The sequence below is a fragment of the Hydra vulgaris genome, chromosome 12, assembly GCF_038396675.1.
Source record: "Hydra vulgaris chromosome 12, alternate assembly HydraT2T_AEP".
Lineage (NCBI taxonomy): Eukaryota > Metazoa > Cnidaria > Hydrozoa > Anthoathecata > Hydridae > Hydra > Hydra vulgaris.
Window position 1 is genome coordinate 10,543,468 of NC_088931.1, and position 27,310 is coordinate 10,570,777.

At 29.9% G+C, this 27,310-nt stretch overlaps 1 protein-coding gene and 3 non-coding genes across 5 annotated transcripts; 3 read left to right on the forward strand and 1 right to left on the reverse strand.

The window, feature by feature from the left end:
- The first annotated feature begins 736 nt into the window (after window positions 1-736).
- LOC136088157 (uncharacterized) lies at window positions 737-4,100 on the forward strand. Of its 2 annotated transcripts, XM_065811835.1 has the most exons (4): window positions 741-1,405; window positions 2,036-2,159; window positions 2,310-2,411; window positions 2,496-4,100. In XM_065811835.1, exons 1-4 carry the CDS (start codon window positions 1,163-1,165, stop codon window positions 3,110-3,112), a joined length of 1,086 nt encoding a protein of 361 aa, XP_065667907.1. In that variant the 5' UTR covers window positions 741-1,162; the 3' UTR covers window positions 3,113-4,100. The 2 variants fall into 2 exon arrangements, with proteins under 2 accessions (XP_065667906.1, XP_065667907.1); XM_065811834.1 differs by having other exon boundaries at window positions 737-1,405; window positions 2,310-4,100.
- Window positions 4,101-9,393: 5,293 nt separating this feature from the next.
- LOC124808342 (U1 spliceosomal RNA) lies at window positions 9,394-9,558 on the reverse strand. The gene has a single exon (XR_010642815.1). It is a non-coding gene; the product is annotated as a U1 spliceosomal RNA (small nuclear RNA).
- Window positions 9,559-16,668: 7,110 nt separating this feature from the next.
- On the forward strand, window positions 16,669-16,833 carry LOC136089167 (U1 spliceosomal RNA). Its single transcript, XR_010642822.1, has one exon. It is a non-coding gene; the product is annotated as a U1 spliceosomal RNA (small nuclear RNA).
- An 8,054-nt stretch (window positions 16,834-24,887) lies between these two features.
- LOC124808325 (U1 spliceosomal RNA) lies at window positions 24,888-25,047 on the forward strand. The gene has a single exon (XR_010642819.1). It is a non-coding gene; the product is annotated as a U1 spliceosomal RNA (small nuclear RNA).
- Window positions 25,048-27,310: the final 2,263 nt, after the last annotated feature.

Genomic DNA, 27,310 nt, shown 5'->3' on the forward strand with positions numbered 1-27,310 from the left:
GTATGAAAGACTAAATATTGTTCCAGGATTTTATACCAATCTTCGGTGTGATAAAATCAATACCAAAAGGATTAAAAATTCAATAAAACATAATAACTTTAAAAATGTTCTCCGTTGTCGTCAAATTAGAGGACAAAAAAAAAAAAAAAAGATGATAAAAAAAGCAAAATGAAGAAAGAACCTATAAAGCAGGATTATTTTAAAGTTAATTTTAAAGATATTGTTTTTTATTTTATTTAGTTTTTTCATTCTGGGTATGCTGTTTTCTTATTTTTAGTTATATATCGTTTTTTTGATAAAAAATGTTTTTCATGTGATATAGTCTTTTTATATAAAATTATAGATAATGTAGATGTTGTATAAATTTCCATTATCAAAACACCTTTTCAATTGATTTTATTATGCTTAGAATTGAAAAGCTTCAAAAAATAATATCTTACTATAACTCTTTTTACAAAATGTTTTACGTTTTGCTTATTTTCTCAGATTGCATTTTTTCCGAATTTAATAGAATTTAGAAATGTGGTAACTTTGGTTCTATTATAGCTTTTGAGCTGATATTTTCACACAACACACATAATAGATTGTTTCATGCAATAAACCAAAAGTTTGATTTAAATATTTTATATTGTCTGTGATTAACTTGTCTAAAGTTCAATTTTATGTTGAAAATATAGAAAAATATTGTTTATTTTTTAAAAACTCAAAAAGTCATTCTTCCCGAAATAATATTTCACTTTTTTTTGGTTTATTGCATGCATCTAATGTAAATAAATAATGTTAGAAAGTTTCATTGAAAAATAGTGTACCAACCCAAAGGAATAAGCTTTCCAAATTTCAAGAATTTATGACTTTCGCCATTTTGAATTTGTAACCATGGCAACAGCTGACATTTTTTAAAAATGAAAACATATTTTTTTAAACACTATTCACTGTGGACCAGAGTGACCGCCAGGTTAAGTTGTTCCCCAGGTCTGATTTTTCTTTTTCAATAGTTGGGTATACATTAGTAGACACCATTTATGACATTAAAAACTTCTGAGTGATCGGACAAAGTCAAAAAAAAATTTGCTCAAAAATATTTATTTTTAGCCATAAAAATCTTTATAAATTAGGTGAAAACTCGGTTGAAAGTCCGCGAAATTATTAAATTGTATATACAATGGCGGACTGTTTACATAAAACGTGTGCTGTTTGTCTTACACAGTTCGGGAAAAAGTCATCTAAAATTCAAAAGATCACTCCAGCAATTGAAACAAAGATAAAAACTTTCGTCTGGAGTCAGTATAGTTTAGATGTAACCAACTATCCCAAGGTTATTTGTAACAATTGCCACAGAAACCTCTATGATCTCGACAAGAACAAGGTGGAGTACCTAGGGAACTGGATAGTGAAGATATCCAAGGTAAAATTCATGTTAATCTGTTTTTTTATGTATAATAATTATTATTAATTTCTAGTTAATACTTTGTTATATTTACAATCACACAGTTTCTTAACTAAAAATATAGAACAGATTTTTTTTTTAATACATGTTATTACAACATTTACTTAGTACATGTTATTAATACATATACATGTATGAAAAAATAATACATGTGTTATTAAAAAAACTTTCAGTTTTTCTATTGTATGCGTAGACTTAAAATGTATATAACTTTATATATTATATATACAGCACGATAAGTATATGTATATACATATACTTAGTTTAAGTATGACATGCATGGAAGTATTTGAGTATAATATGTATGTATGTAGACTACATACATACTACATACATACTACATACATACTACATATATACTACATTGTAGTATATAAATATTAGTTATACAAAACATGTATATAAGGTTGTATAAGATAAACAACTAATTACTATTTATTTATTAACTATTTATTTACTGTTTACAGTGTAAGCTTAAAATTTAATTATATAATATATATAGTTAAACTTACATAGTGTATAGTAAAATACCATTTAGTATGCTAAAATAATATCACTTACTGATCAATATTTTTTCCATTATTTTAGATTGATAGATTGCATCTTAGAAGATCATCAAATATCAAAGACATTGTTGATGAAATCAGTGCTTCTAATGATTCTGAACATGCAAAGTCTTCCAGACTATGTTCAACATGCTTTGGCTTTGTAGGTTAGAATTTTATTATTATTGTTGTTTTATTTTTTCATATATATAATGCTTCATATATATAATGCTTCACATAACAAAATTTATTGTACTTAATAAAATATTTAGTTAATTAAAAATTTTGTTCATTTGTTTTCAAACAAAAATATTTAGTGCAAGGAGTGGCTCATATCTGTACAGAGAGCAGAGCTGTGAACAATCTCATTGAAGCGGCAGAACAGCTTGGACCTAAATATTTAGAACGGGTAGCCTCAGGCAAGTATATTAAGCTGTTCTTTAATATAAATACATATTTAAAATTCCAAATAATAAACATATTTTATTTATGTATGTTGCCAGGTATACTTAAGCACAAGATGGAAGCTGAAAATATTTGTAGAGGACAGAAGTTTCAGTTGGCTACTCAAGGGTCTCCTTTGAACATTGTGGTTGGAACTCCTGACAAAAAAACTGACCGAATTGAGCTGAAACAGGTGTCCTTTGGTACTGTTATGGAGTTGGTTAAATCTCTTGAGCTTTCAAAAAATCAAACAAAGAATTTTTGTTCCAAATATAGATCTAGTATGGGAACTCAAACCTGTATTGAAGCGAACATCTTTGAAAAAATTGAAGCTCTCCATAACCGTATAAATGAATTTTACACTTCTAAAGAAGTAGGTTTTATGGATGGAGAAGAAGCCATTACTAGAACATTGGTTCATGTAAAAGATACATCTACATTTATACAGCACGTCATTACAGAAAGAGGAATAGATCCACATGACTCCATATTGAGAATAGCTATGGATTCAGGTCAGGGATTCCTTAAAGTTACTGTAAATGTGTTTAATCCCCTGGAAAAAACTTTTTCAGATTCAGAGCTAGATGATGCTGGAGTAAAAAGATCCTTTCTTATAGCATTGTTGAGGGGGTTTCTGAAGCTAACGATAATCTTTGGAAGCTTATTGAGCCCCTGAATTTAAATGATGTAAAGTTTTACGTTGCATTTGATCTAAAATGTGCAAATTCAGTGTTTGGAATTAGTAGTCATGCTGGGAAATACAGTTGTTTATATTGTGAGGGATCCTGCACTCTTGAGCCTGGAATTAAACGAACACTTAGGTCATTGGATGATCATTATAACAACTTTACCCTTGACGGAAACAAGAAGTCAAAAATGTCACACTTTAAAAATGTTACAAATCCAAGACTTTTGTACAAAGAGGAAGATCCTGAAACTCTTCTCGAAGAGTTGGTTCCTGTTCCTGAGCTCCATGTTCTAATGGGAATAGTAAATAAACTTGCAGTACTTCTAGTTAGTGTATGGCCTTTGTTTGAGAAGTGGTTACAATCAAACTACATCATGTTTCGAGGTTACCAAGGCATAGGGCTTGACGGAAACAATGCAAGCAAGTTCCTGAAGTTGGTGGATATACTTGAAAGAGATATTATAAACAATGGAAAATATGACTTACTACCAATAGTAAACTGTGTTAGAAAGTTTAAATGCCTTCAAGCAAAAGCATTTGGTATGGTAGCAGGGGATAACATCAGCACTGCTGTTCTGGAGTTTAAAAAGTCCTATGCAGATTTGATTGAATACGTGCATGCCACATTTGAGGGTATCAAGCTCAGTGTTACATGGAAAGTTCACATAGCAGTATGTCATATACTTCCTTTTCTTCATTCTACTGACTGCGGCCTAGGAGTTTACTGTGAGCAAACAGGAGAAGCTATTCATCATGAATTCAAAAAAACATGGAATAGATACAAACGAAGAGTTAACCATATAGATTATGCAAAACGACTAAAATCCAGTGTTGTCGAGTTTGCATCAAAAAACATTAAATAAACTGAATAATTATATAATTTAATTTAATGTTTATAATTTCAAGTATATATTGTAAAGTATATTATTTATAGATTTAGACTTATATTATAACTAGTTAACATAAAGCTTTTTTACTTTGTGCTTTTATTTGTATAGGATAAGTTACACCTATTTTTTAATTTTTTTTTTTTCAATTTTTTTTAACACCCTAGAAGTTTTAAATGTTATAAATAGTGTCTTCCCAAAATGTTAGAAATAGTGTCTTCCCAAAATGTTAGAAATAGTGTATATCCAACTATTGAAAAAAAAATCAGACCTAGGGAACATTTTAATCTGGTGGTCACTCAGGTCCACAGTGATAAGTATAGCTATTTTTTGATTTTTTTGTCTCTTTTTTTTTTTTGAAAATTCCAACACCCCAGAAGTTCTAAATGTTATAAATGGTGTCTACTAATGTATATCTAGCTATTGCAAAAAAAAAATTAGACCTGGGGAACAACTCAACCTGGCGGTCACTCTGGTCCACAGTGTATTATAATATCCTTTCCAATGAATACCCTAAAAATCCTATGAGCTTGGAAGTTGTCGAAATATTTTTGAGGGGGGTGAGCCCCCTTAAGATTGCATGAATATATAGCACAACAATTGTCACAACATTTTGTCTAAGAACATGACATGATCACGAATATTTTTGAGAATGGTGTGACTTTAAAGTAGCACGGGATAATGGAAGGCTAAAATCTTTGATAAGGCGTCTTCGAACTGTGTGAGCACGAAAATTCAGAATAGAAGGCTACTTAGTAAGAATTTGTGAATGTCAACTGCCAAACGGCGTACCACGTTGTCAGTTTTTGAAGTTGGGGACCTTGATTTTCCACAGGATTTTTTTGGATTAATACCATCTAATGACTTGCGCTGAATGATATTATGAAGAGTTGTCTTCGTTGATAGCGAGCTTTTAAATTTTAAAACGAAAAAATTATTTGTTTTTTAAAATAAATTTTAATTTTTTTTGTACCTTGAGATAATAATAATAACAATAATAATAGTAATAATAACATCTTTTTTTGAAAATTATATGTATCTTATTGTCGTGAAAAAAAGATTTATATATAAAAAAAAAAAGAAGACGCTGTTTTACGTATGCTATTTTATGATACAGTTTGCTCTTTAATAAAAATAACATAACAATAAATTTTATAAATAAAAAGCCCCATTATTATATTTAAGCAGCCGTGGTGCATTGGTTAAAGTCTATAATCAAAACCATATGGTTTGAGGATTAATGCCGGCCCTAGCTAGATAAAAAACTGATAATGAAGGAGGCGTGAACGTTTTAGTTAAACACTTTTCCGCGGTGTCCTGTGATAAGACCGTTATGTCTTCTTGGAGTACCTTAATGACAAAAATTTTAAAAAATCATTAAAAATAATCTAAAAATAGAATCACAATACAATACGAGGTGTATTCAAAAAATACCTGAAATTTTCATTTTTTGAAACGCTAATACCACTAGTAAACACTTGTTTTTTCATAGCAGACTCACCATAGGCTTTTTGCAACATTTCACACACTTTATTACACTTTATTTCATTTTTTACGCAAAAATTAATACAAGTTCTTTGACTGTTCAATTCTTCCATTTTTTAAACAAGCAATAATCGTCGAGCTTATAAAAACACGTCGAACCTTAGTCGAACAGTTCCCAGGCAGACACACAGGTGTCTTAATTGAAGGAAAGCTGGATTCTTTCTTAGAAGAACTAAATTTTCCTGCTTATTTGCCAATGTACTGCGTGAACGACTAGGCAAGAAACATGAATCTTGCAGTCAAATTGAAAAAACTTTATTAGCAAGACAAATTTTAGCTATTCCAGCAAGTTCAACTAAATTAGAGAGAGTTTTTAGCTCAGGTAGAAATGTCGTCCGATCATCCAGACACAACTTACACCCAGAAAAAGTAGTACAAATCATCTTAATCAGAGAAAACATTGTTTTGTTGGAAAAGTTTGGCAAAAAAGTTCTGAATTAATATTTGATAAAGTTGTTTACATTTGAACAATGTCATTTGTGTCTATTTGTCAAAACTATGTATACATATTTTTTTTTTACTTGGATTTTAATAAATTTGTTTTCAAAAATTGTTAAATTTCTCGTCTCGTCTCGTTCTCGGTCTCACGAGAAGTACTAACTTCTCGTCTCGGTCTCGTCTCGGTATGAAAAACCTAGTCTCGCTCATGGTTAAAAATTACAAGTGTCTTACCATATTTACCCATGTATCATATATAACCCCTTATTTTTTTGTTTTTATATATTTTCAGTTATTCAGCATTTTGTTTTTCTCGTTTTCATTGTCTAAAAAGTAAAATGAAAAAGTTAATCAACTAAAGTATGTTTAAACTACATTAAAAATTCGTTTACTAAATTTTTCTTCGATAATATGTTTTATATCTCTCATCTTTTTATAGACAATATATTTGCAAACTCATTTTTCGAAGCTCTATAAAACAAGAATCAGTCATATAAATATATGTAATAATTTTATTATTACTATTGTTATTATTGTTATTATTATTATTATTATTATTATTATTATTATTATTATTATTATTATATATATATATTTAGTTATTAAAGTAACTAACTATATATATATATATATATATATATATATATATATATATATATATATATATATATATATATATATATATATATATATATATAGTTAGAAACTTTATATAGATAATTTTCATATTATCTCTATATCCATTTTTTTTTTTTTTAATTTTGTTTAAATACAGTAAAATTGTCAGGAAAATGACATTAATAAGAAAGCAGGTGTAGACCTAGTTAAATACTCTTCTGCGGAGCTCTGTGATAAGACCGTTAGGTATTCTTGGTGCACCTTAACAAAAGAAAAAGAATTATAAAGCTAATCTGAAAAAAATCACTATACAAATATAGAAGACGGCATTGTACCATTACTTTTTGCTTTTAATATATTTTCAGTTATTCAACATTTTGTTTATCTTGTTTTAACCGACTAACTTGAGTCAAACTTTAGTTTAATAAGACTAACAAATTAATAGTGTTGTTACGACTTATAAATAATTCGACTGTCGACTAAATCGGCTAATACATTTTTGAAATCAACATCGAATAAAAGTCGATTTAGTCGAAATATGGGAATAATTTATTTTTTCGAAATAAATTGTAATAAAAATAATAAAATATTTTATATTCGCTTTATAATCTTTTGACCTGTATAATTATTTAATTAGTTAACTATAAAACATTTTTAAAACATTAAAACAAAATAGTACAAAATCAAACAATTCCCTGATTTCCCCTGATTTTTAACTAATTCAATCCTTATTCCCTGATTTTCCCTGATCACATCTAAATTTCCCTGACTTTCTCTGAATTCCCTGATTTCCCTGATTTTCCTGATTTGGTGGCAACCCTGCAAATTGATTTTGATAAATTCATTTCCTAATAAAATAGCATAATATGCAAAACAGGTGGCACTACATTAACTAAAGTTATTATAAAGAAAATCACAGGAGCAATAATTGAATTATGAAACTTACCTAGAGCTCTTAAGTTTCCACCTTGTCTACCTTCACACATTGTAAGCACTTTCCAGAGATTGCATTGTCCTCCTTAAGACTTTAGAGTTAGCAGGTGTGTGAGACATAGAAAAGATTGCATGATTTCTTAGAGAATTCAACTTAACTTTTAGTTATATGAGTTAATTGATCAATTTGACTCAGTAGCTCCTGACTCCTATTTAAATTAAAAAGTCATCTGCATCTGGTGATTTGTTTTTTTGGGTGGAGCTTGCGACAGTTGCATTTTAAAAAGTTCTTCGTTTTTGATGGCTTCAAAATTTTTTTTATTTCTCTTTTTTTTTTCAAACTCATCATTACTAGGCATATCAAAATAAATAAAACTAAATCAATCGCATCATAAAACTAAATCAATCGCATTATAAAATTATTAAAATGGAAATGACAAAATGTTAGTGATCTGCCTTAATCAATCGCTTAAAAAAAGAAAAGTTACACCTACATTCCCAACCAATTTTCCATCCAATGTGTTTTTTTAGAACTTCCCTCTCAGCTGAATTTATAGTTATTAAAATAATATTGACTTAGTAATAAATATAATACAAACAAATAACATAATATTAATAAACAAATATATGCACTAGATAAAAGTGGATTTAACAACTTATCTGATATTAGTTTGATAATTCAAAGATAAAAATTCCACATAACTTTGTTAACTTTATACTTCAAAAATTGACTCGCTGAAACAGTTGTTTGGACAAAATTCGTTAAATATTAACGAATTATGTCGAAACAACTTTTATTAACTTAATAAATAGTTTAGGACGTAACACATAAAGGTTACGTCATCGCAATAAAACGTCAACACATATGTATGCCTAAACTTAACAACACATATGTATGCCTAAACTTAACAAGATTAGTTGTAAAACTGACATTTTTGAAAACATATTTGATAACTAGCTAAAGATAAATAAAATAATTTTTTTTATTTTCATTTGCATAAAAGGTCGAAATTTCAATAACCAACGTCATCAAAAAAGATACGTTTTGCATTAAAAAACGATAAATTAAAAAATATAAATGCTTTAAAAACAGTCTTTTTGTAAAAAATCACCAGGATGACGTAGGAATCTGATAGAATGGACATTCATGGCTATGTGTTCCAAATTTCAAATATCAGACACAAAGCTATGTTATCAAATTTTAGTTGGCCCAATATGTACTATGTAATTACTTTTTGTACTTTTGGACAAAAAAGGAATTACATAGCACATATATAATTTGTAGCTTCTCCCTCCAAACTAGCCCAGACGAAAGAAGCATTTTGATTGTTTTAATTGTTATAAATTAGTTACAAGCAACTATTAATATTGCACTATTTTTAAGTGTGTGAAAAGTTTAAAAAAGAAGAGGTCATGAAACCAAAAAGAATTGTAAAAAGCACGAGTTTATTTCGAATGATTCAATGAACATATTTATTTAGATTCAAATTAAAATAAACAATTCAATAAAAAGTTCGGCTTATTTGATAGGGTATTGGTTTATTTAAAGCCAATAGCATCTTAATTAGTTTATGTTACTTCAAAATTGGTAAACTTTTAACAATGCTTGTCTGCTTTTTAAAATTCAAATTTTGTTTTTACAAGTTTAACTGTCTATTTCGTTTGTTTATTTCGGTAATTGCGATTTTTTTCAATATGTATATAAAGATTTCATTGTGTAATCCGTATACAAGTACTAATGCAAAAAAAAAAAGTAAATTAAAAAAGATTAAAAGACAAAACATTATTTTGATTGAAATGGCGGCGCGAGTAACGTTCGAATTCTGATTAGTTTAATTGAGTTTATGGAGGAAGCGAGCGCGAACGCAGGCTTCCGCTACCAGAAATTATACTGTCGAGTTACCGACGTTAGCGGTAATCGCAGAGGTCAGCCGATGCGAAGTGCAATGCACCAGCCTCACTCTGAAAGAAGCCCCTTCGTGATCGGACTTTACTTTCCAGTCAGGTAAGTATAGAATTATAGAAAAATTTTAGATACAGTTTTCAAACTAATAAATCGCGATTGTGGGTTTACTTTATTTTAAAACAAGTTGAAAAATATCACGAATGTTTGTGATGAGTGAAGTAGAATATAACCAGATGTGAAAAAGTTAGCCAAATATTCACGTCAAAAACAATAAATACAATAAAAAGAACAAAATTAGTTCAGCTATATTAGTACTAAAGAAAAATACTTTGCGAAAATACGGCTGAACTCCTTTATGCACTTCGCCGCATTGACTATCAAACTTTCAATTTTGTTCGTAAATATTTTAATTTTTTGCTATGCTATGATTGCTCAAAACCATACTAAAGATAATGCTTAAATATTCGCTCTTAATTTAAAAGGTTTCATTATTATCTAGGGTTAAAAATTTCTGGAAATTTTCAAAAAATGTTTATTGCAATTAAACCTATATGGTTTTATAAAACTCATTTTTTTGTTTCTAAAATATGCGTTTTATTATAATTTTATAAAAACTTCTACTATGACTGTAACTCTTTGTTTTTGAATATACATACATACATATTTTTTTTCATCGTTTTATCGTCGCTTTTAGCGTTTTATCTTTTTTTTTGGTATTTTGTTGAGTTTTTTAATATAACTATAAGTAGAAACTATGATAACTTGTTTTCAAAATTTTCTCAAACTTTTTTACCCTGTTATTTATCGATGACTTCCGAATCTTTACATTCTCGTTTTCAAAAAACATGCGCGCGCATACTTGTGGACAATAAAAAGCAACAAATATTCGGAAATTTTCCAACACTAAACATTAAGATGTTAGTATGTTTTGTTAGGAAATTTATTCACTTTTTAATTTTTTTTAACATAAATTAAATTATTTCAACCAGCTGTTGTATCATTAGTTACTTAAAAAGATGTAAAAACTAATTTATAAAGTTTCTTTTATTTTATAATTATTTTAAATGTTACCAGCTTTTTAAAAGTTGAAACTTTTTTCACTCACGCTTGATGTTGGAGGACCGTCTTTATTTTGTGCTTATAAAGCACAGTATAATAAAAAATTTAACTTCACGATAGCAAACTTAGTTTAGTTATAAACAAATACCATTAAATGTTGAATTGGTATATAATAAAAACCAGTTGGGGCAACTAGTTTTATATCTCCTGAATGGGTGATTGTGTATCAGGCAGATTACTATATCATCATGGTCGAAAACACGGGTTCCGAAGTGGAGGAGCACAATCGTCATAATCTAAAAGAGTCCTCTATACCTTGAATTGTCTATACAAAAAAAAAATAATAATAATAAATAAGATCCTTTAGAAAAAAAAGTTGGGGTGGCACGCGCCTACTTGTGTCGTCAGCTCTGATCAGAATAAGCTTTTATCAAATACTTGATCCTGGTGGCTATATTCTTACTGACTGAGTGATGATTCTTATCACTTACTACTGTTACTCGATAACTTTTGTGATTTTATAAGTAATACAATACGATTGTATCATTAGGGTATATATTTATCGTACTGTAGTTTATTCTCCTCGGGCCTTTACCCTGCAGAGGTATTAATAATGTTACAGTAGTATAGAAATAAAAATTCAAGGTGGTCTACTGTTCCATTATTAAAATACATAAAGACAGACTCCCAGGGGGCTCACGTTTAAGAAAATAAAAAAATTTAAAAAAATATATGGGTATATATCTATTAATTGGCTGAGTTAAGTTTATTTTACCAGCTTCAATTATTATTAACTATAAATTCACTACAGGGGACTTGATATTAAAAATGCTATTTGGGCAGCATTAAAAATCATCGCTTTTACAAAAGACTATAATTATCTGGATGTAAAATCTAGACAGATTTCTAATATTCCTATACAAATGTTGATTGATTGATTTATTATACATGATGCTCATTGCAGTAGCAAGCTTTGTTTAAGGCTAAACATAATTTGCATCCCCATCGCTAAATTGGCCTACAAGTTACTAAAAACTGCAAAATTACATATAAAAAGACTTGATTGATTATTTACAGTATTTTACAATTTTTTCTCGAAATAAAGACCCTATTGATTAATGAAAGGCAAAAAGTTATTAAAATATTTTTGCTAAACTTAAACTATTTAAAAATATAGTTAGCAATAAAAAAAGAATTAATCTAATAATATCGATATCTTTAAACAAGTGCTTTTAAGACTTGAGTTTAACTCGCCACAACCTTCCTTCGGCACTTTTGACCTTATAAACCAACAAATTAAAAAATTATGCTATACTTTAAAATGGTTTAAATCTATCCCGTATTTTTCAATCAATACAGCAAAGTGGGCGATTTGTGTGTGTGTTTTTATCAAAGTATCATACCTAGCAAATTAATTAATTATTATTTTTTTGTATTTTTTGTTTTTTTATTTTTGAGCCATAGTGCAGAAAGAAATTGAGAATTAGAATTAGAAAAAGATGTTCAAGATCAGTTAAGAGTTTTTTGTGAAAAAAATTTTTATTAAAGAAAATAAAAAATTGCAGGACTTTAACAACACAAACATTACGAATGCTACAGAAAAGGTTCAAATGATGAAACTATATATCATAAAATAAGTGCTGACAGTGATTGTCTAATCATAGATAACAATACTTTTGTTGTAAAAAAGAAAAAAATTCATGCAGAGAACAGGAAATCTTTACTAAACATTTAGTTTTTACTATAAACCAGTGTATTAATTTAGCTCATATGTTTAGTTGCAGATTCCCATTCTCTACTAGGCAAAATATATTGTTAAGACAAACAAAACTGATGGAAAATGTCCGCAGTGTTTTTACATATTTCAACAGAAGCAGGACAGTAGGCAAATATGTGAATGCTGTCCTCTATTTTACCACAAGTTTTACACTTGTTATTTTTAACAACCTGTTGCCTTGTGCTTTTGACTATCAAGACCGCAGAAGGTAGACTGTGGTGTAAAAAACGATAGAAGATGTTTTGTGTCTGTTTGCATGCATGGGGGGGGGGGGGGTAAAGTTTTTTTCCAAATTTGGGTCCACAGAATTATTGGTTTTTTTAAACTGTCCCAGAAACGTTTTGCTGGCACGACTGTCATTTTTTTTTTTGCCTCTTCAAAGTAAAAGTTTTTGTTGAGTTTAGGGGGATATTAAACAAGCACCCATTTTTGTCTAATATTTCATTATTTTTTGGAAAAGTGTTTTGCGTTATAAAATTCCAGCTTTGGTTTTGGTTCGTAAATTTTATAAGTGAACTTGCCGACCAATACTTTGAAAAGTAGTAAGATTGATGGGTTTGGTCTTCTCCGCATTCTCTCAGTTGAAATAGTGTTTTGAAGCGAAGCGCAAGACTTTTCTCTTTTGGAGATAAAATTCCGAGACCCCCGCTTTTGACGGGTAAAAAAAGCGCAAGTGGACTTGCGAACCAATACTTTGAAAAGTATTATATTGATAAATACGCTAGCCATGTCGAAAACGTGATTTCTGGCAAACGTGTTGCTCATTTCCGAATGGGTAATAGAACATCTGCATAAAGTCGTTTTTTGAAAAACTGTGGCAAAAGACCGATTTCAATCCGGTCAAGAGAGAGACGACTTTATGCAGATGTTCTATTACCCATTCGGAAATGAGCAACACGTTTGCCAGAAATCACGTTTTCGACATGGCTAGCGTATTTATCAATATAATACTTTTCAAAGTATTGGTTCGCAAGTCCACTTGCGCTTTTTTTACCCGTCAAAAGCGGGGGTCTCGGAATTTTATCTCCAAAAGAGAAAAGTCTTGCGCTTCGCTTCAAAACACTATTTCAACTGAGAGAATGCGGAGAAGACCAAACCCATCAATCTTACTACTTTTCAAAGTATTGGTCGGCAAGTTCACTTATAAAATTTACGAACCAAAACCAAAGCTGGAATTTTATAACGCAAAACACTTTTCCAAAAAATAATGAAATATTAGACAAAAATGGGTGCTTGTTTAATATCCCCCTAAACTCAACAAAAACTTTTACTTTGAAGAGGCAAAAAAAAAAATGACAGTCGTGCCAGCAAAACGTTTCTGGGACAGTTTAAAAAAACCAATAATTCTGTGGACCCAAATTTGGAAAAAAACTTTACCCCCCCCCCCCCCATGCATGCAAACAGACACAAAACATCTTCTATCGTTTTTTACACCACAGTCTACCTTCTGCGGTCTTGATAGTCAAAAGCACAAGGCAACAGGTTGTTAAAAATAACAAGTGTAAAACTTGTGGTAAAATAGAGGACAGCATTCACATATTTGCCTACTGTCCTGCTTCTGTTGAAATATGTAAAAACACTGCGGACATTTTCCATCAGTTTTGTTTGTCTTAACAATATATTTTGCCTAGTAGAGAATGGGAATCTGCAACTAAACATATGAGCTAAATTAATACACTGGTTTATAGTAAAAACTAAATGTTTAGTAAAGATTTCCTGTTCTCTGCATGAATTTTTTTCTTTTTTACAACAAAAGTATTGTTATCTATGATTAGACAATCACTGTCAGCACTTATTTTATGATATATAGTTTCATCATTTGAACCTTTTCTGTAGCATTCGTAATGTTTGTGTTGTTAAAGTCCTGCAATTTTTTATTTTCTTTAATAAAAATTTTTTTCACAAAAAACTCTTAACTGATCTTGAACATCTTTTTCTAATTCTAATTCTCAATTTCTTTCTGCACTATGGCTCAAAAATAAAAAAACAAAAAATACAAAAAAATAATAATTAATTAATTTGCTAGGTATGATACTTTGATAAAAACACACACACAAATCGCCCACTTTGCTGTATTGATTGAAAAATACGGGATAGATTTAAACCATTTTAAAGTATAGCATAATTTTTTAATTTGTTGGTTTATAAGGTCAAAAGTGCCGAAGGAAGGTTGTGGCGAGTTAAACTCAAGTCTTAAAAGCACTTGTTTAAAGATATCGATATTATTAGATTAATTCTTTTTTTATTGCTAACTATATTTTTAAATAGTTTAAGTTTAGCAAAAATATTTTAATAACTTTTTGCCTTTCATTAATCAATAGGGTCTTTATTTCGAGAAAAAATTGTAAAATACTGTAAATAATCAATCAAGTCTTTTTATATGTAATTTTGCAGTTTTTAGTAACTTGTAGGCCAATTTAGCGATGGGGATGCAAATTATGTTTAGCCTTAAACAAAGCTTGCTACTGCAATGAGCATCATGTATAATAAATCAATCAATCAACATTTGTATAGGAATATTAGAAATCTGTCTAGATTTTACATCCAGATAATTATAGTCTTTTGTAAAAGCGATGATTTTTAATGCTGCCCAAATAGCATTTTTAATATCAAGTCCCCTGTAGTGAATTTATAGTTAATAATAATTGAAGCTGGTAAAATAAACTTAACTCAGCCAATTAATAGATATATACCCATATATTTTTTTAAATTTTTTTATTTTCTTAAACGTGAGCCCCCTGGGAGTCTGTCTTTATGTATTTTAATAATGGAACAGTAGACCACCTTGAATTTTTATTTCTATACTACTGTAACATTATTAATACCTCTGCAGGGTAAAGGCCCGAGGAGAATAAACTACAGTACGATAAATATATACCCTAATGATACAATCGTATTGTATTACTTATAAAATCACAAAAGTTATCGAGTAACAGTAGTAAGTGATAAGAATCATCACTCAGTCAGTAAGAATATAGCCACCAGGATCAAGTATTTGATAAAAGCTTATTCTGATCAGAGCTGACGACACAAGTAGGCGCGTGCCACCCCAACTTTTTTTTCTAAAGGATCTTATTTATTATTATTATTTTTTTTTTGTATAGACAATTCAAGGTATAGAGGACTCTTTTAGATTATGACGATTGTGCTCCTCCACTTCGGAACCCGTGTTTTCGACCATGATGATATAGTAATCTGCCTGATACACAATCACCCATTCAGGAGATATAAAACTAGTTGCCCCAACTGGTTTTTATTATATACCAATTCAACATTTAATGGTATTTGTTTATAACTAAACTAAGTTTGCTATCGTGAAGTTAAATTTTTTATTATACTGTGCTTTATAAGCACAAAATAAAGACGGTCCTCCAACATCAAGCGTGAGTGAAAAAAGTTTCAACTTTTAAAAAGCTGGTAACATTTAAAATAATTATAAAATAAAAGAAACTTTATAAATTAGTTTTTACATCTTTTTGAGTAACTAATGATACAACAGCTGGTTGAAATAATTTAATTTATGTTAAAAAAAATTAAAAAGTGAATAAATTTCCTAACAAAACATACTAACATCTTAATGTTTAGTGTTGGAAAATTTCCGAATATTTGTTGCTTTTTATTGTCCACAAGTATGCGCGCGCATGTTTTTTGAAAACGAGAATGTAAAGATTCGGAAGTCATCGATAAATAACAGGGTAAAAAAGTTTGAGAAAATTTTGAAAACAAGTTATCATAGTTTCTACTTATAGTTATATTAAAAAACTCAACAAAATACCAAAAAAAAAGATAAAACGCTAAAAGCGACGATAAAACGATGAAAAAAAATATGTATGTATGTATATTCAAAAACAAAGAGTTACAGTCATAGTAGAAGTTTTTATAAAATTATAATAAAACGCATATTTTAGAAACAAAAAAATGAGTTTTATAAAACCATATAGGTTTAATTGCAATAAACATTTTTTGAAAATTTCCAGAAATTTTTAACCCTAGATAATAATGAAACCTTTTAAATTAAGAGCGAATATTTAAGCATTATCTTTAGTATGGTTTTGAGCAATCATAGCATAGCAAAAAATTAAAATATTTACGAACAAAATTGAAAGTTTGATAGTCAATGCGGCGAAGTGCATAAAGGAGTTCAGCCGTATTTTCGCAAAGTATTTTTCTTTAGTACTAATATAGCTGAACTAATTTTGTTCTTTTTATTGTATTTATTGTTTTTGACGTGAATATTTGGCTAACTTTTTCACATCTGGTTATATTCTACTTCACTCATCACAAACATTCGTGATATTTTTCAACTTGTTTTAAAATAAAGTAAACCCACAATCGCGATTTATTAGTTTGAAAACTGTATCTAAAATTTTTCTATAATTCTATACTTACCTGACTGGAAAGTAAAGTCCGATCACGAAGGGGCTTCTTTCAGAGTGAGGCTGGTGCATTGCACTTCGCATCGGCTGACCTCTGCGATTACCGCTAACGTCGGTAACTCGACAGTATAATTTCTGGTAGCGGAAGCCTGCGTTCGCGCTCGCTTCCTCCATAAACTCAATTAAACTAATCAGAATTCGAACGTTACTCGCGCCGCCATTTCAATCAAAATAATGTTTTGTCTTTTAATCTTTTTTAATTTACTTTTTTTTTTTGCATTAGTACTTGTATACGGATTACACAATGAAATCTTTATATACATATTGAAAAAAATCGCAATTACCGAAATAAACAAACGAAATAGACAGTTAAACTTGTAAAAACAAAATTTGAATTTTAAAAAGCAGACAAGCATTGTTAAAAGTTTACCAATTTTGAAGTAACATAAACTAATTAAGATGCTATTGGCTTTAAATAAACCAATACCCTATCAAATAAGCCGAACTTTTTATTGAATTGTTTATTTTAATTTGAATCTAAATAAATATGTTCATTGAATCATTCGAAATAAACTCGTGCTTTTTACAATTCTTTTTGGTTTCATGACCTCTTCTTTTTTAAACTTTTCACACACTTAAAAATAGTGCAATATTAATAGTTGCTTGTAACTAATTTATAACAATTAAAACAATCAAAATGCTTCTTTCGTCTGGGCTAGTTTGGAGGGAGAAGCTACAAATTATATATGTGCTATGTAATTCCTTTTTTGTCCAAAAGTACAAAAAGTAATTACATAGTACATATTGGGCCAACTAAAATTTGATAACATAGCTTTGTGTCTGATATTTGAAATTTGGAACACATAGCCATGAATGTCCATTCTATCAGATTCCTACGTCATCCTGGTGATTTTTTACAAAAAGACTGTTTTTAAAGCATTTATATTTTTTAATTTATCGTTTTTTAATGCAAAACGTATCTTTTTTGATGACGTTGGTTATTGAAATTTCGACCTTTTATGCAAATGAAAATAAAAAAAATTATTTTATTTATCTTTAGCTAGTTATCAAATATGTTTTCAAAAATGTCAGTTTTACAACTAATCTTGTTAAGTTTAGGCATACATATGTGTTGTTAAGTTTAGGCATACATATGTGTTGACGTTTTATTGCGATGACGTAACCTTTATGTGTTACGTCCTAAACTATTTATTAAGTTAATAAAAGTTGTTTCGACATAATTCGTTAATATTTAACGAATTTTGTCCAAACAACTGTTTCAGCGAGTCAATTTTTGAAGTATAAAGTTAACAAAGTTATGTGGAATTTTTATCTTTGAATTATCAAACTAATATCAGATAAGTTGTTAAATCCACTTTTATCTAGTGCATATATTTGTTTATTAATATTATGTTATTTGTTTGTATTATATTTATTACTAAGTCAATATTATTTTAATAACTATAAATTCAGCTGAGAGGGAAGTTCTAAAAAAACACATTGGATGGAAAATTGGTTGGGAATGTAGGTGTAACTTTTCTTTTTTTAAGCGATTGATTAAGGCAGATCACTAACATTTTGTCATTTCCATTTTAATAATTTTATAATGCGATTGATTTAGTTTTATGATGCGATTGATTTAGTTTTATTTATTTTGATATGCCTAGTAATGATGAGTTTGAAAAAAAAAAGAGAAATAAAAAAAATTTTGAAGCCATCAAAAACGAAGAACTTTTTAAAATGCAACTGTCGCAAGCTCCACCCAAAAAAACAAATCACCAGATGCAGATGACTTTTTAATTTAAATAGGAGTCAGGAGCTACTGAGTCAAATTGATCAATTAACTCATATAACTAAAAGTTAAGTTGAATTCTCTAAGAAATCATGCAATCTTTTCTATGTCTCACACACCTGCTAACTCTAAAGTCTTAAGGAGGACAATGCAATCTCTGGAAAGTGCTTACAATGTGTGAAGGTAGACAAGGTGGAAACTTAAGAGCTCTAGGTAAGTTTCATAATTCAATTATTGCTCCTGTGATTTTCTTTATAATAACTTTAGTTAATGTAGTGCCACCTGTTTTGCATATTATGCTATTTTATTAGGAAATGAATTTATCAAAATCAATTTGCAGGGTTGCCACCAAATCAGGAAAATCAGGGAAATCAGGGAATTCAGAGAAAGTCAGGGAAATTTAGATGTGATCAGGGAAAATCAGGGAATAAGGATTGAATTAGTTAAAAATCAGGGGAAATCAGGGAATTGTTTGATTTTGTACTATTTTGTTTTAATGTTTTAAAAATGTTTTATAGTTAACTAATTAAATAATTATACAGGTCAAAAGATTATAAAGCGAATATAAAATATTTTATTATTTTTATTACAATTTATTTCGAAAAAATAAATTATTCCCATATTTCGACTAAATCGACTTTTATTCGATGTTGATTTCAAAAATGTATTAGCCGATTTAGTCGACAGTCGAATTATTTATAAGTCGTAACAACACTATTAATTTGTTAGTCTAATTAAACTTACCTGACTTGGAAGTTAAGTCGGATCACGAAGCGGTTTCTCTAGTCAGTAAGTATTATCAGTATTTGGTAAATGTTTAGTTCGTAATTGGCTACACTTTTAAATGGCGAACTTTATAAAGCAACAAGAATCAGTTTTTTTCAAAACTAAAAATGATGATACTCCACAAATCGAAAAAATATCATCGATTCTCCTAGACAAAATGGCGAAAGCTTCCACTGGTGAATTAAGTGAACAAGTGGAAATTAATTATAGTAGCGACGAACCATCGGATAATGAATGCGAATATGAACAAAAAATTAAAAAACATCCAAGAAACTACGCTGAAGCAGCAAAATCAGAATTAAAAAAACGAGTTCTACCAAAAACGCTTATATGCGAAATAGAAGAACAATTTACATTGAACGACTTCTTAAAAGCATTAGAAAAAGAAGACTTGGACGAAGTACTTGAAGGTGTGCAATTTTTGAGACGAAACACAGCTATCGAAATCGTGATGAAAACCAACGATGCTAGATTGAAATTATTAGAAAATGGTTTGTATATCAACAATTACCAACATACCTTCAAAATATCAAATATAAATCGAAGGCCAAAACTAGAAGAAAAACGATTAAACCAAACACACGTATCAGTGTTTGGCCTTCCGATTGAGGCAAAACAATTTAAGATCGGAAGCTTTTTTGAAGACATGGGATACGGTAGGCATGTCTACACTAAACCGGTTATGAGGACAACGCCAGGAAAAGGCACACCCTACTACTCCGGTATCCTGGTTGCTGTCATGGAAGACATGCCGAAACCAATTCCAACCTCCCTAAACATCGTAGGGTATAAAATAAGAACTAGGCATAACGGCCAGGAAACAAACAATAACGCAGAAAGAAGACAACCTCGAGATGCAAATAACGAAGATTTACCCTTACTTATCCATCAACAACCAATATGCGAACCAGATACAAACAACTCAAAACTCGAAAAAAATCCATCTAATATAACAAACGAAGAAAACATAAATCAACCAACCGTTACCAAAGAGAAGATAAACTTCTTATTTGAAAACGAAAAAGAACAAACTAATAAAGAAGAAGGAAACAAACAAGCAACAAAACAGAAGAACGTTACTCAACACGAAAAGTCCAAAGAAGAAGAACGACAGACACTCGAAACAAGAAGAAAAGATTTCTACTTCGAAAAACCGACGAACAGAGAAGCAGAAGAAGAAGAGGAAAATCACTCGAAAGACGCCGAAGAAAGCAAGCGAGCGGAAGAAGCGAACGAAAAAGGTCGAGAAAAAATGGAGGAAGAAAACACGTGGCAAAAAAAACGCAGTGCACCACCACCAACTCCACACAAAAATGATCGAAAAAAAAGAATGGGTACGAGCAAAGAAAGAAACACGCTGGAAAATGGCTAAGTTTTTCTTATTTTTTATTTTTTCCTTAATTTTTATTAACGGTTTTTTTAAAACAAATTTACTATCAAACGAATATTTCAACACGAAATTAATTAACTCTAAACCACCTGAAGTTGGCGTTCCAAATAAGAATGCGCTTATTTGCAAATTCTTAATTACGGAACGCCTACGTAGGGATGGAAAATGCCATGACGCTGATAAATGGATATAATAAGCATTTTCTCAGTCAACGTTGCTGGCCTTATAAATAAGCAAAAACGAGATACAGTTTTAAATAATTTTAAAAAACTAAATTACGATTTTTATTTATTACAAGACACTCATTTAAATAAGTTACAAAACGATGAGTTATCTAAAAACTGGAAAGGCAGCGTTTTCACCTCTGCGGGGAAGACCCGCACTGGTGGCACAGCCATAATATGCAAACGCGTGCTAAAACCATACGAAAAGTTCGACGACGAAAATGGAATTTTTAATTACGTATTAACAAAATTAAACAAACAAAAAATTCTTTTGCTAAACGTATACGCTCCCTCGGGACATGAGTTTTCTAAACACAGAAAAAAATTATTTGAATTAATCGAAAACAAAATTAAACATATAAATTTAGAAAACGTTTTAGTAGTCTTGGCGGGAGATTTTAATATGGTTTTAAGCGAACTTGATAGGCACCCACAAATTTACAGGAAAAAATGCTCCTCAACTGAGAAACTTAAAAAATTAATTAATAAACTCGAAGTAGAGGACACGTGGCGTCTATTTAATCCATATAAACAAGAATTCACTTATAAAGCCACAAACAATATTTCTTATTCTCGACTCGATAGAATCTATTTAATTAAAAAATTAAGACAAAATGTAGAGATAAAACACGAACCGATGGCGCATTCTGACCACTATAACGCGTGCGTTGCCTCCATTACCCTTGACAAAATAGAAATGGGTAAAAGCCTGTGGATCTTTAATAATAAACACTTAAAAAATAAAAACTATTTAAATCAAATTGAAGCAATTATTAGCAATAAAACATCCGAAAACGTAGAATCTAAAAAAGAAACGTGGGAAAACCTTAAAAGTGAACTTAAAGAACACGCAAAAAAATTTTGTAAACAACAGGCAAAAAATAACAGGATTGAAGAATATAAACTTAAAAAAAAATTTAAAAACGCAGTTAAAAAAGCGCACCTGAACCCGCGCATGCAGATTTTGAGCGCTGACATCAAAAACAAACTTAAAATTTTTGAAACAAATAGAGCGTATGGCGCGCAAATAAGAGCAAAAATTAAATGGCGACTTGAAGGCGAAAAATGCAGTCGCTCGTTTTTTCAATTAGAAAAGCTAAAACCAGCAAAACAAGTAACAACAAAAATAAAGGATAAGAACAACAACATTAAATCAGAAAAGGATGAAATCCTCAAAGAGTTCGAAAATTATTATAAAGAACTCTACGCAAGCGAAAAATGCGACGAAAAAAGTCAAAACTTTCTTTTTTCTAAAACATCCCCTATTCAAAAAGTACCCAAAACTTTAAGTAAAGAATTAGAAATGCCAATAACAACTATAGAAATTAAAAACGCGCTGAAAACGATGCAAAATAACAAATCACCCGGAAGCGACGGCCTCACCATCGAATTCTACAAGCAAAATATTTATTTGTTTGGGGAATTGCTGGCCGCAGCTATAAACGAAACTTTTAGCAGCGGTGAAATGTGCGAAAGTCAAAAAAAGGCAATAATCATATGTTTGTTTAAAAAAGGAGATAAGACTGACATCAACAATTGGCGTCCTATCTCCCTTTTGAATACAGACTATAAAATCATAACTAAGATAATTGCAAATAGACTAAAAAATGTTCTACCTCTGATTATAAACGAAAATCAAACGGCATGCGTCCCGCGTAGAACCATATATTACAATTTATCCTACACCAGAGATATTATAAGAATATCCAACAAAAACCAACTTGATGCGTCTATTATATCCATTGACCAGGTCAAGGCATTTGATAGAGTTGATAGAAACTATCTTTATGACACTTTATCTTTTTTTGGTTTTAATACCGTATTTATAAATTTTATTAAGACGATATATTACGACATAAGCGCGCAAATAAAAATAAACGGATTTTTATCTGAAAAAATTGAAATTCACAGAGGAGTAAGGCAAGGTTGTCCTCTTTCGATGATTCTATATATCATACAAGCCGAAATTTTCTCAGGTTACATAAGAGCAAACAAAAACATAAAAGGAATAACAGTAAACCAAAAAGAAACTAAAATCCAGCAATACGCTGACGACACAAACTTCTATTTAACAGGAGATCAGTCGATAAAAGAACTCGGTAGGGCCTTAGAACTCAACGAGCGAGCCACAGGAGCTAAATTAAATGTAGCCAAATGCCAAGGCTTGTGGCTTGGAAATAATAAAACAAAAAACAAAGAAAATTTTCTAAACTTTAACTGGGAAGAAAACACCCTTAAAAGCTTGGGTATTTACTTTTCCAATAGAGATTGTCTAGTTAACATTAAGCAATGGAACGAAAGCATTGCCACTATTCAAAAGAAAATTAAACGCTGGCAAATGTTTAACTTATCCTTTAAAGGAAAAAGAATAGTAATTAATCAAATACTCTTAAGTAACCTTTGGCACTTAGCTTTTACGTTGCCAATACCTAACGATAGAATTATCAAATTCATCGAAAAAATTGTTGAAAATTTTCTCTGGAGCAACAGCTCAATTAAAACAAACCAAAAAGTTTCTAAACTCCCTATTAGCCAAGGAGGTTTAAACATTATAGATATAGGCGAAAAACTAAAAGCCATCCAGCTGACTTGGGTCGCAAAAATATTTAATCACACCCAAACAGGCGCATGGAAAGACGCGGCGACGCATATTTTCAATAGTTATAGAAAAACTAATCAAGGAGAAAATATTTTTATCACAACCCACTCAAGTAGTGCAATTGATACTCTCCCTGTGTTCTACCAGCAACTAATTAAAAACTGGAGTCACATTTTTAACGGCGAGAGCGACATAAAAAATATGTCTATTGAGGAAATCCTCAACCAGCCTATTTTTTATAACAATTTTATTAGGGACAAAAACCACCAGACTCTAAAACCTAAAAAAGAAACTACCTTGAACCAAATATCCAAAATATCTGATCTTGCAAAGGTTTTTGTACCCGGTTTCTTGGATCACCAATTAACCGGTCTTAAACATGCAACATTTAAAAAAATTAAAAACTCCATTCCACGTGTTTGGAAAACAAAAATTAAAAAGGAAGGTCAATCTTATGACCACAACAAATCAAATTTCACCCTAAGAAACTTTATACACCCCCTAAAACCGGTTTTGATTACCGACCTCACATCAAAATCCATTTACGATTTTCTTATGAAAAAGAAATACAGTTTGGGTGTAACGACCCTGTTTACTAGGTGGAACTCTGTTTTTGAAAAGAGCATGACGGGCACCTCCTCAAAGGAATGGTCCCTCCTCTTTCAAAACATTTTCAAAAGAAATAATAACAACAAAGCAAACGAAATAAAATATAAAGCCATTCACTTTGCGCTACCCACTAACTCCATCTTTAAACGCAGAGGTCATGCACCTGATGACCTTTGTCCCCAGTGTATGAAAGATAGAGAAACTCTATCTCACATGATATATAGCTGCGAAAAAGTACAACCTTTAATTAAATACACAATATATTTGCTAAATAAGATTTATCCTAGCAGTAAACCTTTTAAAAACACTTTTAAATTTTATCTTTTCGGTTTTGTTGAAAACGCGCCAAAATTTTATATTGGTAATTTATTGCTTGACGAGCTTTTTTATTATGTCTATTCTATAAGAATGAGAGCTTATCATGAGAGAAGTATGAGCGCGAGAATAAGCCTCCTAAGAGCATACATATCTAAAATTAAAAAAATACTTCAGATCGAACACGACATTGCTAAAGAAAACAACCAATTAAACTCCTTTTTAAACGAAACTAAGGAAATAAGAGATATAAACGGTAACATAAACCTAGAAAATAAATTAAACCAATTTTTGAATTAAATCAAACAAACCTTATACTTTTTGAAAGACCCAAACTTTTTATTTTTTTATTTTAAATTTTCGCCTTTTCTTTTTACTTTTTTCTTACTTTTCTAAACTCGCTTATTCTTGATGCGCTCCGTTTCTCGACTTGAAAAGCATAGAAAAAACATTGTAAATATTTCTATGTAATTCTTGTCAAGTAGTCCACAAGGCAATTAGCTGGCGGACTACTGAAATATAAACACAATACCATCACGAAGGGGCTTCTTTCAGAGTGAGGCTGGTGCATTGCACTTCGCATCGGCTGACCTCTGCGATTACCGCTAACGTCGGTAACTCGACAGTATAATTTCTGGTAGCGGAAGCCTGCGTTCGCGCTCGCTTCCTCCATAAACTCAATTAAACTAATCAGAATTCGAACGTTACTCGCGCCGCCATTTCAATCAAAATAATGTTTTGTCTTTTAATCTTTTTTAATTTACTTTTTTTTTTTGCATTAGTACTTGTATACGGATTACACAATGAAATCTTTATATACATATTGAAAAAAATCGCAATTACCGAAATAAACAAACGAAATAGACAGTTAAACTTGTAAAAACAAAATTTGAATTTTAAAAAGCAGACAAGCATTGTTAAAAGTTTACCAATTTTGAAGTAACATAAACTAATTAAGATGCTATTGGCTTTAAATAAACCAATACCCTATCAAATAAGCCGAACTTTTTATTGAATTGTTTATTTTAATTTGAATCTAAATAAATATGTTCATTGAATCATTCGAAATAAACTCGTGCTTTTTACAATTCTTTTTGGTTTCATGACCTCTTCTTTTTTAAACTTTTCACACACTTAAAAATAGTGCAATATTAATAGTTGCTTGTAACTAATTTATAACAATTAAAACAATCAAAATGCTTCTTTCGTCTGGGCTAGTTTGGAGGGAGAAGCTACAAATTATATATGTGCTATGTAATTCCTTTTTTGTCCAAAAGTACAAAAAGTAATTACATAGTACATATTGGGCCAACTAAAATTTGATAACATAGCTTTGTGTCTGATATTTGAAATTTGGAACACATAGCCATGAATGTCCATTCTATCAGATTCCTACGTCATCCTGGTGATTTTTTACAAAAAGACTGTTTTTAAAGCATTTATATTTTTTAATTTATCGTTTTTTAATGCAAAACGTATCTTTTTTGATGACGTTGGTTATTGAAATTTCGACCTTTTATGCAAATGAAAATAAAAAAAATTATTTTATTTATCTTTAGCTAGTTATCAAATATGTTTTCAAAAATGTCAGTTTTACAACTAATCTTGTTAAGTTTAGGCATACATATGTGTTGTTAAGTTTAGGCATACATATGTGTTGACGTTTTATTGCGATGACGTAACCTTTATGTGTTACGTCCTAAACTATTTATTAAGTTAATAAAAGTTGTTTCGACATAATTCGTTAATATTTAACGAATTTTGTCCAAACAACTGTTTCAGCGAGTCAATTTTTGAAGTATAAAGTTAACAAAGTTATGTGGAATTTTTATCTTTGAATTATCAAACTAATATCAGATAAGTTGTTAAATCCACTTTTATCTAGTGCATATATTTGTTTATTAATATTATGTTATTTGTTTGTATTATATTTATTACTAAGTCAATATTATTTTAATAACTATAAATTCAGCTGAGAGGGAAGTTCTAAAAAAACACATTGGATGGAAAATTGGTTGGGAATGTAGGTGTAACTTTTCTTTTTTTAAGCGATTGATTAAGGCAGATCACTAACATTTTGTCATTTCCATTTTAATAATTTTATAATGCGATTGATTTAGTTTTATGATGCGATTGATTTAGTTTTATTTATTTTGATATGCCTAGTAATGATGAGTTTGAAAAAAAAAAGAGAAATAAAAAAAATTTTGAAGCCATCAAAAACGAAGAACTTTTTAAAATGCAACTGTCGCAAGCTCCACCCAAAAAAACAAATCACCAGATGCAGATGACTTTTTAATTTAAATAGGAGTCAGGAGCTACTGAGTCAAATTGATCAATTAACTCATATAACTAAAAGTTAAGTTGAATTCTCTAAGAAATCATGCAATCTTTTCTATGTCTCACACACCTGCTAACTCTAAAGTCTTAAGGAGGACAATGCAATCTCTGGAAAGTGCTTACAATGTGTGAAGGTAGACAAGGTGGAAACTTAAGAGCTCTAGGTAAGTTTCATAATTCAATTATTGCTCCTGTGATTTTCTTTATAATAACTTTAGTTAATGTAGTGCCACCTGTTTTGCATATTATGCTATTTTATTAGGAAATGAATTTATCAAAATCAATTTGCAGGGTTGCCACCAAATCAGGAAAATCAGGGAAATCAGGGAATTCAGAGAAAGTCAGGGAAATTTAGATGTGATCAGGGAAAATCAGGGAATAAGGATTGAATTAGTTAAAAATCAGGGGAAATCAGGGAATTGTTTGATTTTGTACTATTTTGTTTTAATGTTTTAAAAATGTTTTATAGTTAACTAATTAAATAATTATACAGGTCAAAAGATTATAAAGCGAATATAAAATATTTTATTATTTTTATTACAATTTATTTCGAAAAAATAAATTATTCCCATATTTCGACTAAATCGACTTT